Source organism: Cucurbita pepo, chromosome LG03 (genome assembly GCF_002806865.2).
Source record: "Cucurbita pepo subsp. pepo cultivar mu-cu-16 chromosome LG03, ASM280686v2, whole genome shotgun sequence".
Classification (NCBI taxonomy): domain Eukaryota; kingdom Viridiplantae; phylum Streptophyta; class Magnoliopsida; order Cucurbitales; family Cucurbitaceae; genus Cucurbita; species Cucurbita pepo.
The window spans coordinates 12,024,744-12,043,076 of record NC_036640.1 but is presented as its reverse complement, the minus strand read 5'-3'; the positions used below and the strand labels follow the sequence as shown (position 1 = coordinate 12,043,076).

Below are 18,333 nucleotides of genomic sequence, written 5' to 3'. Positions count from 1 at the left end.
AGGCATTGACCGAATCAGAAGGAAGCAAAAATGGGATGGGAAGCAAATAGGCAGAGGCTCTGGGAGGTTCGTGACCGGAAACGGAAAAGAAAGGCAGCAGAGAGCCGAATTTGTTAATATAGTTGTGTTTTCGAACCGATCAAAACCAAAATGACCACCTCATATTGCTTTCTCCTTCCCACTTTTGATTCTCGCATCCACCCCTTCAATCCCCTCTTTTTTGCTCTGGATCCAGCGGCGCCGGCTGCTCTTTCTGTTGATGGTAGCATCGCCGGACGGCACCCATGGGAGGAGGGCGGACGTCGACGGCACCTTCCAGAAATGTCATGGTGGTGGTAGATCCAGCCCGGGAGTCCGCCGCTGCGCTCCAGTATACGCTTTCTCATGCTCTCGTTCAGAACGACGAGCTCATTCTCCTCCATGTCGATAATCCTAATTCTTGGAAGAACGCCATTTCGACTTTCCTCAAGAGGCCGAATGAAAAATCCGCCAATGCTCATGCTTCTGCCATTGTCCCTGCCACTGCCACTGCCACTGCCACCGCCACCGCCACCGCTGCCGCCGCCGCCGCTTTCGGCTTCCAAGGAGGACCACAAGTGGAGGTTGATTTTCTTGAGGAGATGAAGAAAGCCTGCAAGATTGCTAATCCCAATCTTAAAGTGCGGACGGTGAGGGTTGAATTGGAAGGCAAAGACAAAGCCTCCATGATTATGGCTCAAACCAATGCTCTCGGTGTTGATCTGCTAGTCATAGGGCAGAGGCGAAGTCTCTCCACAGCGATCTTAGGGTTTGTCTTCTTCCCTTCATCATAATTGTCAATTTTAGCTTCCCGAGCTTTCCATACAATTATCGTCCATTCATCATTTTCATTGATTCTCGAGCTTTCCATACAATTATCATAGCTCCTAAACTGAGATTGCCTTAATAAATGAATGAGATGCTTCTGAATATGTATGATCATGCATCCAAAATCAAGAAGATTAGGGTTTTTGTTTTCATTTGTTGTGAATTCATTAAACGCAGTTATAAACGGTCTGGAGGGGCAATGAAAGCGGCAAAAATGTTGGACACAGCAGAGTATTTGGTTGAGAACAGCAAGTGCACTTGTGTTGCTGTACAAAAGAAAGGTCAAAATGCAGGCTATCTCTTGAACACCAAAACCCAAAGAAACTTCTGGCTCTTGGCTTGATATCATAATATCAACTCCCTTCACCATTTTCCATTCTCCTCAATCCACCATTGTTTTCAAATTCATCACTCCCTCTCCTTACCCTTTCTCTTGTTTCAAAATCAAACTCATTGGCTTTCTCTTTGGCTCTCCTTCCCCATTTGAGATCAATTTCAAGTTGATTCATTCATCATCTCCAGGCTTGGTTTGGATTGGACACCCTCTACCTTCTTTCTTTCCAGGCAGTGCATCAACAAAATCATTTGTACATAACTTTTGGACCCACAGAAATTAACCAGCTGAAAATGAGTTAACCCCACTCTCCTTTTTCTGTAATGCTTTCCTTTTATCTTTTGCTTCAAAGAATTCATTTGTTAACCATGTTCTTGTTGAGCCATCTGGTTTTATCTTTGAAATTGTAATTCTGTTCGACGTGGTGAAATCAGTACTCTTTTCTTAAGGGCTAAGCTAGAAAATTGTTCTAAAGCCCACCTTAGCCACCTCTGATTTCACAAATCCAAAACCCAGCTATGAAATGTTTAGATCCACCAATACCCAGTCAACTAGTAAGAACTATCCAAATTGAACAGGAAAGTGTAAAACCCAACTACCATAGCATCCACTCTCATCTGGTAGCAAAAAATGCCTACATCTGTTCCTCATGGCTCAAAATACCAGGAAGCTTCATGGCAAGAAGGTATCTACTTCATCACCCATTGAAGTTCATGATTTATGCCAAAACCGACTCATTTAGACGAGTTGATGAAAAAAAAATGAAGTAAAAAGCTCTATTTCTTTGTTTCGTTATTGTATAAAATTGTTCTTATCCATATTGAAATAAATGAAATTTTAAAGTTTCATAGAATCTCGACAGTCTTATCTGTATCTTATCTGTACTGAAATGAAATAGAATTTTAAGTCGAATATGGTTCATTTGGTTGATAGGATTTGTCTGAATTTATCTTTTTATTGGCGTGGCAAGTCCATTTCTTAAATTGACTTCCATTCCAGCAATCTCCTTTCCCCAACAAAACTATTCATTGAGTTTTATCCACACCAAGTAACTTCTCATCCTATCAAGTTACCAAAATAATATTGAACTAAATCAAGCAAGGAACAGAGGCTGCGTAGAATAAAGGTTTTGTTAGTTGAACAATGCCTATACACTTCCTGCATAAAAAAAATTGATCCTATCTGCTGCTGTAAACTATGGAGTTATAACTGCAGAAGAGAACAAAAAGAAACTGCAGCCTATGTTTCATTCCCCTACAACTCATTTCTTCAATCTGTAATATACAATCCAGCAGGAAGATCGACTCATTTTTTTGCTCTTACCAAGTCATCTGATAGGAGATTGTTGAATTATGAACAAACAGTCACATTCTCTGATAAGAGATTGGACGTGCCAAAATTTCGGTGCTTTCCATCAGCAACATTAGTTAGCTGTAACCCATGATCAGGAAGTCGATTGATGAGAAGTGTTTCGAGCTGGCACGCCAAGCTCTTCCCAGGTACTATAAAATAAAGAAATGCAGCATCCCGCATTCCTTCTTTTAAACGATGCGAATGGACTCGACCCTCTAGATCATCAGTCTATGACAGGGAAAGAAGACGATAGTTCAGTATGTGATACATAAATTCCAATAAAATCGAACAATGAATTCAGAGCACATACAAAATTAGTGAAAATGCCTCACAGAAACCTTTCCTACACGACAAGGTTGAAAGATGGTAAATAAAATAGCAAGTCAGAGGTGTACCTGTCCGACATAGAATTTACCATCTGGTCTAAGAATTACGTACACACTCGAAGCACCGACTGTGGATGGAGGTGGCTTCTCTCTAGAATCAATCAAAACACATTGGATTTCTGCAGGTTTTAATGTGTTTTTATCCTTATGAAACTCTATCAGCTTCTTTTGGCATATTGCAGTGATAGCACCCTCAATTTCCTTCCAAGAGACAACCTTTTTCTTAGTTTTCTCTGTTTTTGGGCGTTCAGCTTCTACTGTAACACCATTTGACAGGAGATGGGGTTTGTGATTGCCATTAAGCCTTGCATGAGAAGAATTTGAGGGATACAAATTCATCTTCTGTTTTCCTGAAATCCCTTGTTCAACATAATTTGAGACATACAAATCTTGAGCCCTATGAATTATAGCTTCACAGATTCCTTCATTCTTTGCTGTTTCAAAGGCAAGGCTCTCTCTACATATTCCACTGATCAACTTCCAAGTGGGAACCGTACGGCCATCAGTACAGACACTTCCCATTGCCTTGAACACAGTGTTATTGATATCCAAAGGCAAATTGAATATACCATGCAAGTGAGTGGAGACGATGCCAAGGCACCCAACTTTATCAAGAGCTTCAACAATGCTCCCTGCAATACAAGTGCCTTTGGCTGTTTCTGTTCCTCGACAGATTTCATCTATAAGTACGAGGCTGCTTTCCGTTGCTCTACTCATGATGGATCTCATCTCTGACATTTCCACCTGATACATAATCATCATATGAAACTCATGAAACTCCAACAACTAAGTCCAAGCTCACTACTATCAGATATTGTCCTATTTGAGCTTTCCCTTTCAAACTTTCCCTCAAGATTTTTAAAACGTGTCTACTAAGGAGAGGTTTCCACACCCTTATAAGAAATGTTTCGTTTCTCTCTCCATCTGATGTGAGATTTCACAATCCACCCCCTTGAGAGCCCAGAGTCCTTGCTGGTACACCGCCCCGTGTCTGGCTCTAATACCATTTGTATCAACCTAAGTGCACCGCTAGCAGAAATTGTCCTCTTTGGGCTTCTCCTCAAAGTTTTAAAAACGCGTCTACTCAGGAGAGGTTTCTACACCGACGTGGGACCTCACAATAGAATAGAATGTGTGTAGGAAGAGGTGTTATTAAAAAAAATCTGTCTATCCTAACTACAAAAAGCTAAAACCTTTGGGGTCTAGCCAATGCATCAACAAAAAGCAGCAATCACAATACCAAGCTGACCATCTTGAACTTGTTTACTCCTAAAAAAACATCCTAATGTTCCAAAACACTACACCAAGCTTACCATACAGTTGGGAAACACAACATTAAGGTTCTATATTTCTGTTCCTGATCCAATTGTTGTAAACTATCACTGTTCATACGAATAACATTCAAATGGCTGCTTACCTGAAAAGAACTTTTCCCATCAGCAGGACTATCAAAAGATTTCATATGAAGCATAATAGAATCAAAATGAGGAATCAGGGCAGACTCTGCTGGCACCATAAATCCACATATCCCAAGCAAAGCAGCTGCACAAATGGATCGAAGCAAGCTAGATTTCCCACCCCCATTTGGACCCGTCAAAAGAAACAACGACTCCATCTCAATACTATTCTGCACAGCATTCCCTTCTATGGTATCAAACCAATACGGAGATAGTCCAACCAGCTTCATCCCCTGCTTTTATTTTATAATCCAATCAGAATATGAAACCAACAACTAAAAACAAAATCATAATGATTCTCAACGACACGACCGAACTGGAACATTGGTCGCTAAAGAATACCTTGGACCTATCACTGGGTGCAGCAAGGGTAGGAAAAACCCATTTTCTCCTCCTCCCTTCACTTCAAAACATTTAAAAACCAAAAACATTCATCAGCAGCAATAAGAAGTTTTGGAGAATGAGTATCAATAACAGAAAAGGGTATTAAAAGCATATGGATTCAACCTCACATGAGCGAACAACGCCTTGGCGATAATGAGTAACATGGAAGCAAATATTAGAACGTTCATTTTAGCAAGCAATTCAGAAGAAAGTTGCCTCAGCAAATCCACTACTCTTGCTTTTGCTTTGGCATTGGCCTCTTGGTACCTGAAGCAAAATAGATTTGTTCATTATTTATTCACTAAAAGATGATAATATGATGAGAGAGGAGTTGTATTATAAACAAACCACATGCCTTGTTAAAGCATCTTCCACCTTCTTCGTCGTAAACCACTCGTCCCCGACCTTTTTACCCTTTGAATCAAGAGCAGGTTTCAATTGTTTAATTTCTTTTTCTCCAGGGCTTCCAGCCCATACAGCTGGTGCAAACCGTCTTCCTTTGAACCAGACAGATTGATTATCCCGAGCATACAATATTTCTCCCTTTGGACCTCCTAGCGGCGCAGTCGTAGCCTTGATTCTTGAAATGATCGGGACGAAATCTTCAGTAACCTGTATTAAATGACCATCAAGGACACTAATTGATAGAGTTTTTGATTGGCTGAAATGATCCAATGAGTTACAAAAGGAAAACTGAGCGTTGGAAACATACTGCTAGAGACAGTGCTTCAGCTGCACTTTCTACTTCTGTACACACTTCTTCAATGTGAATCCTTTTCACACGACCTTTCCAAGAAGATTCCATATCCTCAAAAAAATCATTAGGAATGATAAAATAAGAACTGATTTTCTGATCCCTTTCGCTTTCGCTATCGAGAAAAATCATTTCACCAACTCTACTGGAAGCCCATTCACATTCGTCGACCTAAATAGAAACGAAAGAATAGAATACTGATGCTTGAGTATTAACGACAATGATTTAAAAGTGGAGCCATTCGATAAGGCAACACGATGTTCGTTCGAGGCATACAAATGTAAATAAACAAGTAACATGACTTCATAATCACTACTGATCAAGCAGAGTTCAGTAAGAAAGTCGATGCCAGGCAAGATAAATCGAACGAAGTGAGTTGCTACTTATACTTACAAATGTTTCATAGTCAATTTTCAACCCAGTTGCCACAGATGAAGGATCCATCAACAATTTCAGGATGTTGCTTAACTCGCAATTTTTATGCATGTGTAAGATTTCGTCAAGTACGTTCTTCATTCTACAGAACTCAATATGATTGGCTTCCCTCATTTCCAATAACTTCACGAGCTGCAACACGTATAGATACAAGTCAAATAGATTTATGCAATAGCCTATGCCTCGATTGAAAAGAACAGAACAGAATGGTTGAAAGCTAGAAAGAGGATGCTGCCTGTAGCATGTCGAACGTATTTTAGTTGAACATTCCAACATTCACAATACCTTGGCGGGTGGAAAGCAAGTGAAGTCTGGAATTGCACATGTGACATTGCTCATAAGCCTGCATGTTGCTGACCCAATAGAATAGGATTAAGAATATGTTTTAAGGGATTTCAAACAGAGATAACCGAGAAGAATTGTAACGAAAACAGCAATGTTTTAAGGGATTTCTGTTAGTTTTAAGGTATTTCAAACCGACAAAACCGAGAATAATTGTACAAGAAACAGTGAAGAGTGTTCTACGAACTTGTAAAATCACCAATGAACCCCAAAGCTTAAGTTCATAGGTTAAGGTAAATTTAATTATATCAACATGGTCGCAGAATCACCTTGAATAGTGGTCGCGATCTCATAAGCAGGAGGATTGAGAAGAAGATCCCTGATATACCTGCAAACGAAACACATATCAAAATACATATTTGTATGCGTGCATGAATCACGGTTCCAACGACCGAAATTGTGTCTGTAACTATGGTTGATAATGCCTCATAATCAACAAACAAGAATTCGAAAACTATATATATATATATATATGTATTTCAGTTGCAATTTGAAATGTTCGAAGAACAACGAAGAGGAAATCTAGCAAAGTTCTTAGCAGAGAACTATCTCGACACCAATTAAAAATTGTTCCGACTCACAATGCAGGAAGGCCAGCACAATTTGATGGAAGCAACACCTTCAACAAACACGGTATTCCCTCTGTTGGTATGGCACCTATATGCATTTAATGTATGAACATGATTAAAATTGCTTTTGTTTCTGTGGAATCCAAGTGAAATAAAACTAACCAATCTGTGTTGCGGTTCCCAATGTTAATGGATGTGGCCTATTTTCGGACGATATCGTTACGTTCCTAAATGTAACTTCATCATCAAGACCATAAAGCTCTTTAACCTGGAAATGATCAGAAAATGAAGTAAATTAACGTCAATACAGATAACACGTCCAGCTATGCTTTCGATAGAAACAAAAGAGTTGCAGATGCAGATGCAATGCAAACCTTAGACAAAAGATTAGTAAGAGGATTTCCATCCAACCACTCAAAATGTCTGGAATTACATTCCCCCCATAGCCGACCACCCTCACCGAATTCACCCCAGCGACAAGTACCTATAAGAAGCCGCTCGTGAAGTGATAAGCTTGCGCACGACATCAAAACGTAAATATTCTTTAAATGGCACAGATTGAGAAGCATACTTCTTCCAAACATCAACAACCAAGAACCTATGCTACACAGTTCACACAATAAACAAAGCATCTGCTACCATATTTGACAATTTTCAAACCTGAGGAGTTGTTCCTTAATGAAGTGTGAAGAAATAAATGATGGTATTGACAAGTGCGCAGCTTAGTAACCAAGGCCTCCTCTGTCAAACCATCCTCTGACGAATATGTCTTCATGGTCTCTATCACAAGGCTTATGCAATAGCCTCTTGCAGATCGTGATATTCCTATATGTGTTGCATTCAACATTGTAAGTAACAATGAGCTGATAAGACTCAAATATTACTCCATATAAAATACCTTACTAAATAATAACTGAATGTACTAAATCACCTACCGACCACAGGCATTGGTTCTGGAAAGTCGAGATCATGATCAACCCCAACAAGCCCAAAGACATAGGGACTGCCCGGGTGTGCATGCCTGCGCACGCAAACAATCCCAGTCATTGAATCTTCTTCTTCCTTCTTCCTCTTTCATTCACAAGTAAACTTCCATATGAGCAAGTGCTTGAGCACCATTTTACAACAACTACTGGATTGCATATCCGGTAATATAAAAACTAAAATTTTGAGTTCAACCATAGCAAAGGTGGAGGATCGAACCGAGATCATACAATATGAAGATTTAGCAGACAATACCAAGTTATCGCATGAATTTACCCAGATATAAAACGTCCTTTGCGAGAACGAGCTTGCATTGGTCCTTGAACTTCTTCCACTATGCACTATAGGACCAAATGAAACAAACTGATAAGAATGATTCAAAGATATGCTACTCAAAAGAACTTGATGGAGTCCCAAGAAGGAAAGAGACATGAAATCCCTGGTCTAAGTATCACAATATTTCTCATAGGTGTTGAGCGTATTCATTTTTACGAAGAGAGGTTCAAACTCAAATTGCGAAAATCACTCGGATAATCAAATAAAAATAAGGTCATCACAGTTGCTCACCACTGAGAACCCGTTACGAGTCAGATCATCCAAAGTTTGACGAAGATTCTGCAAAGTGATTCTTTGATTAGAACAACAAGGATTAGATATCAAAAAAATCATGTGATCCATTTTTCGGACGAAATCCAATACCACAACAGGGCAACCAGCTTTTGGAACACTATCCATACGCTGACCTCCAAAAGGATTCAAACCAGCATATTCAACAAGTATGCAAGCATCTATTCCAATTGCTTCATAAAAATCTCCAACCTGTAGAGAAAGAGAGAAACAAATTGCTTTCTCATAAACTAATTTTAATTATAATAGAAATCTAAATAGGCAATTTGCACGGTAAAATCGGGAAGCAAGACGGGAAAATTCATACTCTACAAAGCAAAACTTCTCGAGGAAACTTTGCCTTGAACTGTAGTATCTCCCAGTTAAGAGTTCCTTCTTTAAGACTGCAGCAAAACAGTAAGCATAGCGTATGACATGACATCTCCATAAGTCCATATGAACAAACGAAGGCCTTTAAGCCCATCAAACAGGAAAATGATTCTCAGTAGGCACATGCCACAAGAAAGAAAAGGCTATCCCACAAGCTCACCTCCCATTTTTCAGGTTAATATCTAAACCGAGCAAATTGGAGAAGTCAAGCCTCTTAACCAGCTGAACCGATGAGGGTTTCTTGCATGATTCCACCATCTGAAAATTCAAGGAAACAAGTACCATGACACACAGCATATCAACAAGAATTAAGGCATCATCAAGATAATGGGAAGAGATAGTTCTTAGTTTAAGCTAGTAGTTCACCTCTTTCCACCATGAAATGTGAGAAAGGAACTTATCGTCTTGGACATTATTAATATTCTTAAACTTCTTAGCAGCTTTGATGCTTCCTCCTGAATATTTTCTACCTTTTCCAAACTGCAACTTCTCAAGCCGTTGCCTTTCACTGTTTCTACGTGTAAAATTCCACGCGTTAGAATAACCAATGTGGAAAACGTAGTGGCTGTAACAGCCCAAGCATACTGCTAGAAGATATTGTTCTCTTTAGGCTTTCCCGATTTGGGCTTTCCCTTTCGGACTTCCCCTCAAGGTTTTTAAACACACCTACTAGGGAGACGTTTCTACACTCTTATAAGAAATGCACGTGGGATCTCACAATCCACCCTCCTTGGGAGCCCAGCGTTCTCGTTGGTACATCGTTTAGTGTCTGGCTCTGATACCATTTGTAACAACCCAAGCCCACCGTTAGTAGATATTGTCCTCTTTGGGCTTTCTCTTTCGGGCTTCCCCTCAAGGTTTTAAAAACGCGTCTACTAGGGAGAGGTTTCCTCACGCTTATAAGAAATGTTTTGTTTCCCTCTCCAACTAATGTGGGATCTCATAGTGGCATTCCTAAATTTCTTCTGCCAATCAAAGAAGTCCCCCATGTAGAAAACGATACAATAACGAAGATGTTTACAGACAGAAAAGTAGTTCGACCCCCCGACTTTCAATTCAACAAGTTCAAACGTCCTCGAAAACAAGACTACAAGATGCAAACAGGGAACTTCTCCCAGTGAAATTTTTACTAATTAAATTTAAAAAAATGTGGGGACTTCTCCTTTTTAGGATAAGAAACAAAACCCCTAATTCTCCAAACTGTGACACGGAGTATTTCAAAGCATGTCGAATATGCACGACCGCCATTATCACATTTCTCGAGCTCTTCAGAGCATAAGCTACAAAAATAAGTTCAGACTCTCAATGGACACAAAGCAGGAGTAGAACTTACAAACTGCACACCAAACCCAGCATACCCAAATGAAGAAACAGAGACCGAAATCAGAAATATGACAGAAAAGACGAATAATGAAACACCATAATGCATGAAATGAAACCAAGGAAGCGATAACCAGAGGAAGAGAAAAGGGGTATTACAAAAACGCCGGTGAGTGAGTAAATGGGGTGAAGTTGCGCGGAGGGAAGCCAATCAAAAGCGCCAAAAAACGCCACCGGGAGAAAGAAACGACGTTTCGGGTAGCCACCCAGTACATGGCGGTGGATGAAAACTATGTCTCTGAACCTCAATCTCGTTCTTGTTGGAAGCTCAGTGCTCTCCTTTCAAATGGGGTTGTTCGCAACTCCTGGTTGTAGGAACTGAAAACCCTGGTTGCCGATTCTTCCCGCCACAATCGTACAGAGACCCTGATTCCAAATAACCCTTTTGATGCTACTACCAATATGTATTTTTCAGACGAGAACGAAATTCAAAAATCACCTCTCTTTTAGTTAACATAAGTATTACTCAGAACAAGCGCCCATTATGGAGTTCATAATGTGTGTTACGGTTCGTGAAAATTATACATTTATCTTCTAAGTTATATTCACATTTATTTTTAAAAAAATTATCGTTCATATTATAGAGAAATCAATGGTTAAAAAGTCAAATCCGTAAAGATTTGAAATTGAAATTCATTGAAATTCAACCAAATAAAAGGAGTATTTAGATATTAACGTCTTGATCCATACTAAAAGACTTTTTAGTTTTTTAAGTGTGTTTCTAACCCGTTCTAAGAGAATTAGTTTTTTAAACACTTAGAAAGTTGTTCAAAACATAATCACATTCGAAGTATTTCAAGTTGGTATTAGTTCATAAGATCAAAATCATTACATTTCGATCAAAAAGTCGATGTTGAGCGAGGTTGTTTATGATATTCAAACCATTCCATCTTAATATAGTCATCAAAATCGAATCAAATCATCAACTTAACAGACATGAGATGCTATCAATGAGAAGAAGAATTAATGAGTCAGGGCCATGGGCAAAGGTCTTTAAGAGTATAAGAGAACATATTAGCATTACTCCAAAATGAAGTTTGAAACAGAGGACAAACACCAAGAAAAAGATGAAACCATCTTCACCTTCTTTAACATGTTAATAATCCAAATAGAAAGATACATTCGGACTCGATTCACAAACATAAGAAATGCACTCGTAAAAGACAGTCGACCAATGCAGCGAATACCAGCTTTCCCTTTGCGAAGAAAACAACTTTAGTCGATTTAAGCGAAGAGAGTCGTAAATGGTCGCCGAGTTCATAAGCCTGTAGGTAGCATTGTATAAGATGATTTCTTTCTTTCTTTCTTTCTTTCTTTCTATGGGGTGGGGGGCTGTTAATGGTTTAGAGAAGAACCATTCAAAAAATGCAAGAACCATAAATGAGAATCAAACAAGACAACAAGCAAAAAGAATATGATCATCAACAAAACCACTCTCTTTTCTAGCTCTACTCATGTTCACCAACTTCACTTCACAATGGTTCTAAATGGGCTTCATTCCATTTCTCTCACTTCTTCCTTTGACATCTTGAACCTCTGAACGGTTTTATTAATTAGACCTCCTCGACGAAACTAAAACGACGATATCAAAATCAACTACAAGATTGGATTACGAGAACACGTACCGAGTCCCTTTGCCTCAGATGTCCTCATGATTCGAAGTTTCTTAACTGAGCCGAGGAACATCCTAGTCAATGAAAACAGACATTAAAAGATGGTAAATAAATGAACCATGAACTATAAACTTGTTTTTTCATGAGTGAGTGCATACTTCCAAGGAACATCTCCAACCAACAGCCAGTCTCCTTCTTTATCTTCGTAGGTGAGCACAAACTCAGAGGAGCCAGTGAGAAGTTTTGAAGGTTTTGGTGCTTGTTCGTCGTAATCTCCACTCGAGCCTAACCACGAAAGAGAGACGACTCTTAGTCAGTACAAATAATCTCAGTTATCAACCATCCATCATCCATGGTCAGTTCTAGTTCAGGTCCCAAAAAAGAAGACAAATCCACATTTTCTCACTTTAGACATATAGAGAGTGAAATATACACATATGTACATATATATCTTTGTGTGTGAATAGATAGTAAGGGTGTACGTTCAACCCGACAACTCCGATCAACCCAACCCGAATTATTTCGGGACCATGTACACCCCTAATAGATAGACAGACAGATGGGCATGATGATCTAGAGAAGCAGCTAACCAGAGGATGGGGCACTTCCTGCGGGCTTAAAAAACATGTCCTCGAGAATCAGGGCCAAAGTCCCATAGCAAGAATGGGCATTCAAATCCACTTTCCTGCCTATTAGAACTCCGTCCATATACACCTTCACAAAGCCTAGAGGCCCCTTTTCAGTATCAGTGGCACTCATATTTTTGCCATCATGGATCTTCTCTGCAACACCATTGGACCTAAGCAGCTCCTTTTCATCTCCAGACTTTCGATTTTTAGCTTGGTTAACCAGGCTGTTGATTCTGTAAGCTCTTAATGGCGGCCATCCCACCACCTGACTGCTTCCAGTTCATCCAAAAACAAGAACAAATAGAAAAACAGGCAATGGATCAGAATATGACTAACAAGAACAATGGAATAGATCATGATGATCAACTAGAAAGACAGGCTTTGATGAACATTAGAACAAAAAAGGTATCCAATTCAGGTTATAGAAGATCCTATTAAAAGCCAACAGTTCATCGATTTCTATTGCTACATTAACAGGATTGCACACACCACACACTTCTAACAGTGCAACAACGAGACAATCTCTTTTCCACTGTTAACTATTAGGATTGAAAATTAAAAAGAACTAACAAACAGTTCAGGATTTCAGTTCGATGAATTTGGAATCGAAGATTCTAATTATTCCTTATTTCAATAAAGAGAAAAGTTCATTACTCCTGTTTGATCAACAACCAAAACATTAAAATAATCAATGATAAACAGAGCATTCCCCCCAACCTGACAGCCGGAGGCGGAGAATCGCCATGGTGAGAAACAGGTTCCGCCGCCCTCTTAACACCAGAAACAGCAGCAGCTCTGCCTGAGAATCTAGCAGAAGAAGAAGAAGACGATCCACCAGGAGAGATCGCCGAGGGAAAATCTTTCGCCGTCAATATCCTGCCACGGTCACCCCAACCACTATGTTTACCCTTTCCAGTAGAAATCCCACTTCCGAGGCTGAGCCCTAACCCTAATTCGAGCTCAGCCTCAACAGGGGAAGAAAACTCCTCCGATGACAAATCCGGTTGGTGTTTATCCACCTCCTTCGCCTTGGAAACGGAATTCTCATCATTGGAGGCACCGGAAGAGCCAATGGCGCTGCTACTCAGTAAACCTAGGGGTGGTTCCATGGAGAGAGAATGAAGATAGAGGAAAACAGGGGGAATAGAGAAATAAATGGACGGGTTGTTTGAGGAGGAAGACGGAATGAGTGTGAAGAAGAGGAGGAGGTGGGGGTGATGATGATGGGACCCAGATGTCTGGTAGTGCGGCTACCAGTGATGGCAGTTACCCACCATGGCTCTCCATTGTTGTCGACAAGAATTTCCCTTTTGAGCTGAATCTCAACACGATTCATGTCTCCTTCACGGATCTCTGTCTCTCTCTCCTTCTTTCTCTCTGTCTCTCTCTGTCTCTCTCTCTGTCTCTCTCTCTGTTTCTCTCTGTAGTCTGTAGCTGTACCTGCCATTGGAATTCTCCATGTTTTATCTTTTTTTAAAACAATATTATATTATATTATATTTCAAACTCGAGGAGAATTTCAAAACCCCACTAAATAGACTTTATATTTTTTTTAGTTTTTCAAAATTAAATTTATTAAATATATATATATATTGGATCCTATCATTTTTTAAATATAAAATTTAGAGACTAAATTTATAATTTTAATTTTTTACCCTGTTATCCAAGAACTAAAGTTCATTAAAGACGATGGGTTTGCCCACCCACCTCCCGTTTTCTCTTAATACAACTCAAGAACGAGCTGAGCACTGAAACTCGAGGAGATTGGAAAGTATGTAAACTATATAGAGACAGGTCTCGAAATTAATGAATCAAGTAAAGTTCATTAAAGAGGATGGGTTTGCCTACTCACCTTCGGTGTTCTACTAACTCAATTAGGGAATGACTGAGTACTTTGAGAACTGCGTTTGTAATTTAACCTTACGACTTTTGTTTTGACATTAAGGAAAAGAAAAATCCAACAGGGTTCTTCGTTTTGAGGCAAACGCGAAAGAATTAGAGCTTACACTGCCCGAGATTTTGACGTTTAGATTCTCGATAAATTTGAAAACATTTAGTATATATATATATTAATGAATCTAGTAGAAAGGGAATTTGGGTAGATATAGATAGATTCTACCCTAAATCTTGCTAAAACCCTAAAAGACAAAAAGGGAAAGGGAAAGGGTTAGGGTTAGGGTTTAGGGTTTTAATATTGTGAAGGTTGTGGCTTTAAGAGACCAACCCATTTATACTATTCTCAATAAATACTCCCTTTTTCCATGGTCTTCCACTTTCAAGACAATTCCCATACACTTGAGAGACCTCTAAGATATGCTTGCTTAGTGGGATTGTGGACCTTCAACACTATATATATATATATTATATAGTACTTCTATTATAAAAATAATAATATTACTAATTCTATTCTTAAATATAATTTACATTAATTAATCCAGATTATATAGTATGATATTGTCCACTTTGGGCATAATATCTTAAAATGTCTTATACTAATGAAAATAGTATTTCATTGATTATAAACTCATGATCATTCTCTAAATTAGTCGATGTGGGACTTTTCATCTAACAAATTCAACTCGACCCTTATTATATTTTTTAAATTGTTATGAATATTTAAAAATATTGAAGATAGGGTTGCTTTAAATAATTAAAGGGAAAAAAAAAGGGAATAACCCGATGAGGGCCTTATTTGGGTCCATTGGGCTTGAGTAGATTGGGCTTTTTAAGATATCTCTCATTGGGCCCAAAACCGAGACCCGAAATATCGGCCTTAGAATAAAAACAAAACAAATGTGACTTTATTTGAAATTTCAATTTAATTTTCTGAGAGCTTCGGTTACGTGATTTCTTTCTCTATTTTATTTTATTATTTTTCAAAGTAGCTGTAAGATTAGATTATCTGTTATGATTATTAATTTAATTAATAAAATACTTTAACATATAAATATAATTCAACTAATTAAAATATCGTATTAAAGAGACATTAGATATTCAAATTCTTAATATCCATAAGTTTGATGTTTATTTATTTAATATCTATAGTCATTTATTTTTTATAGTAAAATAAATGGGTAGAATATGTCAATTACAGTAAACTGCACTTATATTGACATTGACAGACATTGATATAGTCTGATAATCCTAACAGATCAGACTATCCAACCCAAATTGCAAAGGTTCAGCTAGTTCGAAAATTACTTTTAAAATTATTATGAAAATTAAAATCAATTAAGAGGGTTTGAGATTAATAAGATTTTAGTTATTAATGTGACATAATTTATAAAAGTAAACATGCCTAATCCCGAATCGAGTGATATTGAATTCATGTGAGCATAAAGTGTTTGAAACATGTAGTCACATGCATCTTGCTATTTCTTACCAATTTCCTTGCCAATATGCAAAGCCTAACTTGGTAGAAAAATACGTTAAATCTCCTTCAAAGTGGGGTATTACTTCAATCTAAACAAGATTATTTTAATTCCTCAATCGAGGAACTCCATAAATTACCAAGCTCCTTGGGATTTGAGCTGTGTGTGGTGCGGCAGCAACGCGGAAACGAAGATCAATCTCTTCGATGTTGCACTCCACGGCTTCGTTTTCCATCTACACTGATGATGAAAATCAAGAACAAGTCATGGGATTAGAAGGATTTGAGAAGGGTATCACGATTGAAGTGAACAAAGAAGCTGTGGGTAGTGGTAATGATTTCTGTTTTTCGAAAGGGGCTATGGGGTTGATTCAAGAGGAAGAAATGGAAGATGATGATGGCATGAACTCGATTGGGGGTTTTGATGGCGGCGAGTTTGACCTCACACCGGCCAGTCCTCCGATGTATCTAGCGGCAGGACTTGGATTGGATGCTTCTGGTCTCGGCGGTGCGTATGATTCTATGGATTTTTTTGACGAGAAGATGGTGGATGAACCGCCCGCAGTCCATCCTTCGCTGCTTCTAAGGAAATATGTGCAGTCCTTATGGGTACGTTCTTCTACTCGCCTCTGAAGTTTTAATTCATCTGTGTTTCATTGTGATGTACTGCTCAATCTTCATGAATTGGATATTTTCACCTATCAATTATGCGTTTCATGCATCGAATTTCCGGCCGTTCTGCAAAAAACATGTTCCTGGGGTTTTTTTAACTCCTCGTTCTTTCAGAATCTCTCTTCAGCTGATTTTATCAATTCTTAAGTTATGAAGTGAAGCAGTGAGGCTGGATCTGTTCTGTGTAATAGCCATAGCCCGTGCCTACTATGGTGAGAGTCTAGCCCTACTTCGACCAGTACCTCACACCGTTCGATGATTGGCTCTGCACAGATCGAGGAATGGTGTCAGAGCTAGACAACGGGCGGTGTGCCAGCGAGGACCCTCCAAGGAGGATGGATTGTGAGATCCCACATTTGTTGGAGAGGGGAACAAAGCACCCTTTACAAGGGTGTGGAAACCTCTCTCTAATAGACGTGTTTTAAAAACTGTGAGCCTGATGACGATAGGTAACAAATCAAAGCATACAATATTTGTTAGGAGTGGACGTGGGCTGTTGCATGTTTTGTCGGTCCGTCGGCCTTTTGGTTTTGTTTCAGCCGTTGTTCTATCAATCTACTGAGACTTAATCTTAAAACTCTTAGTTAACACCATGTGTTTGTTATATTGTGATAAAGTCGGAGGGAAAGCTTGATGAAGCTGAGGAACAGTGCTATCAAGCTACAGTAACATACCCTGAAGATGCTGAAATTCTGATGCTGTATGCTCAGTTGGTTTGGGAAGTTCATCATGATCAAGCAAAAGCCTCAAGTTACTTTGAACGTGCAGCTCTTGTTGCTCCAGATAACAGGTTGAATTCATTGGCAGCATAGTGAAATAGTTACCTCAATAACTAAATATCTGCTGATGTTCTTCATTAGATAATCTAAATGAAGTCTGCACTTCTAATATGGATGAACTGAATGTTTCCATTGCAGCGATATTCTTGCAGCACGAGCTAGATTCCTGTGGGAACTGGACGACGAGGATGAAACTATGGTGCTGTCCCCTGCATAGTCTCAATAGTATTTTCAGAGCTAAGATGTATAACTGGCCTCATGTCGTGATTATCGCAGGTACCGGGGGAAGAAGACGGGAACCCAATTGGTAGTTCACCGCCCAAAGAAAGAACTGAACCAGTAGCTGACAATGGTGGGAGTGATCTGCAGGAGTCTTATGAGAAGATGTTGAAGGAGAACCCCACTGATCCATTGCTTCTGAAGAACTATGCTCGGTTCTTGCAACAGGTGAGACTATTTGGTTACCTCTGTGGCAGTTTGAGCACTAGTCGTTTGATTGATAGACTCGTTTATCGTAGAGACTAGCATTGTTTTGAGATGTTGATCCGTGTTTGTTGATGCCTACAGTCCAAAGCAGATCTCCAAGGAGCAGAGGAATACTACCACCGTGCCATACAAGCCGACCCAAGCGACGGGGAAGTGTTAGCACAATATGCAAAATTGGTGTGGGAGCTTCATCACGACTACGATAAAGCGTCACATAACTTCGAGAGAGCAGTAGAAGCCTCTCCTACAAACAGGTACCATCAAACTGCAGATCATTCTTAGCTTTGGGTGTCTTTTGCTTGCATTAACAGTTCATTGCGTTTCATTTTCAGCTATGTTCTTGGAGCATATGCAAGCTTCCTTTGGGAGACGGATGAATACCAAGAGGAAGATAGCCAAAATGACTCTCAGTGGCCTTCAAACACAGCGACAGTTTGTGTGGGAAATGCTTGAATTTTAAGAACATGAGATACTCAATGATATAATGTATTAAGTGATGCACTTGAAGCGAAATAATATTGTTCTTGTTTGAATATCTCAGCAGTCTTTGTTGGTGAATGAGGC

At 39.2% G+C, this 18,333-nt stretch overlaps 4 protein-coding genes across 7 annotated transcripts; 2 read left to right on the top strand and 2 right to left on the bottom strand.

The window, feature by feature from the left end:
• The first annotated feature begins 50 nt into the window (after positions 1-50).
• Positions 51-2,033, top strand: LOC111790565. The gene is made up of 2 exons (XM_023671517.1): positions 51-787; positions 1,024-2,033. Exons 1-2 carry the CDS (start codon positions 285-287, stop codon positions 1,187-1,189), a joined length of 669 nt encoding a protein of 222 aa, XP_023527285.1. The 5' UTR covers positions 51-284; the 3' UTR covers positions 1,190-2,033.
• Positions 2,034-2,239: 206 nt separating this feature from the next.
• Positions 2,240-10,667, bottom strand: LOC111790564 (DNA mismatch repair protein MSH1, mitochondrial). 3 transcript variants are annotated; one of them, XM_023671514.1, is made up of 22 exons: positions 10,320-10,667; positions 9,207-9,354; positions 9,001-9,098; positions 8,779-8,854; positions 8,544-8,663; positions 8,412-8,459; positions 8,121-8,185; positions 7,796-7,881; positions 7,521-7,685; positions 7,235-7,344; positions 7,023-7,128; positions 6,873-6,948; positions 6,561-6,619; positions 6,235-6,302; positions 5,908-6,081; positions 5,473-5,685; positions 5,116-5,372; positions 4,884-5,027; positions 4,719-4,779; positions 4,337-4,609; positions 2,929-3,663; positions 2,240-2,761 (listed from the first exon to the last, which is right to left on the bottom strand). In XM_023671514.1, the coding sequence occupies exons 1-22, from the start codon at positions 10,433-10,435 to the stop codon at positions 2,531-2,533; spliced, it is 3,429 nt and encodes a 1,142-aa protein (XP_023527282.1). In that variant the 5' UTR covers positions 10,436-10,667; the 3' UTR covers positions 2,240-2,530. The 3 variants fall into 3 exon arrangements, with proteins under 3 accessions (XP_023527282.1, XP_023527283.1, XP_023527284.1); XM_023671515.1 differs by having other exon boundaries at positions 9,207-9,348; XM_023671516.1 differs by having other exon boundaries at positions 8,412-8,663; positions 9,207-9,348; positions 10,320-10,446.
• A 545-nt stretch (positions 10,668-11,212) lies between these two features.
• On the bottom strand, positions 11,213-13,872 carry LOC111790563 (auxin-responsive protein IAA13-like). 2 transcript variants are annotated; one of them, XM_023671512.1, is made up of 5 exons: positions 13,180-13,872; positions 12,424-12,731; positions 11,992-12,118; positions 11,846-11,907; positions 11,213-11,756 (listed from the first exon to the last, which is right to left on the bottom strand). In XM_023671512.1, the coding sequence occupies exons 1-5, from the start codon at positions 13,569-13,571 to the stop codon at positions 11,704-11,706; spliced, it is 942 nt and encodes a 313-aa protein (XP_023527280.1). In that variant the 5' UTR covers positions 13,572-13,872; the 3' UTR covers positions 11,213-11,703. The 2 variants fall into 2 exon arrangements, with proteins under 2 accessions (XP_023527280.1, XP_023527281.1); XM_023671513.1 differs by having other exon boundaries at positions 11,213-11,485.
• A 2,051-nt stretch (positions 13,873-15,923) lies between these two features.
• Positions 15,924-18,304, top strand: LOC111790084. The gene is made up of 6 exons (XM_023670883.1): positions 15,924-16,441; positions 17,122-17,294; positions 17,422-17,482; positions 17,560-17,730; positions 17,851-18,023; positions 18,102-18,304. Exons 1-6 carry the CDS (start codon positions 16,040-16,042, stop codon positions 18,220-18,222), a joined length of 1,101 nt encoding a protein of 366 aa, XP_023526651.1. The 5' UTR covers positions 15,924-16,039; the 3' UTR covers positions 18,223-18,304.
• The last annotated feature ends 29 nt before the right edge of the window (positions 18,305-18,333 follow it).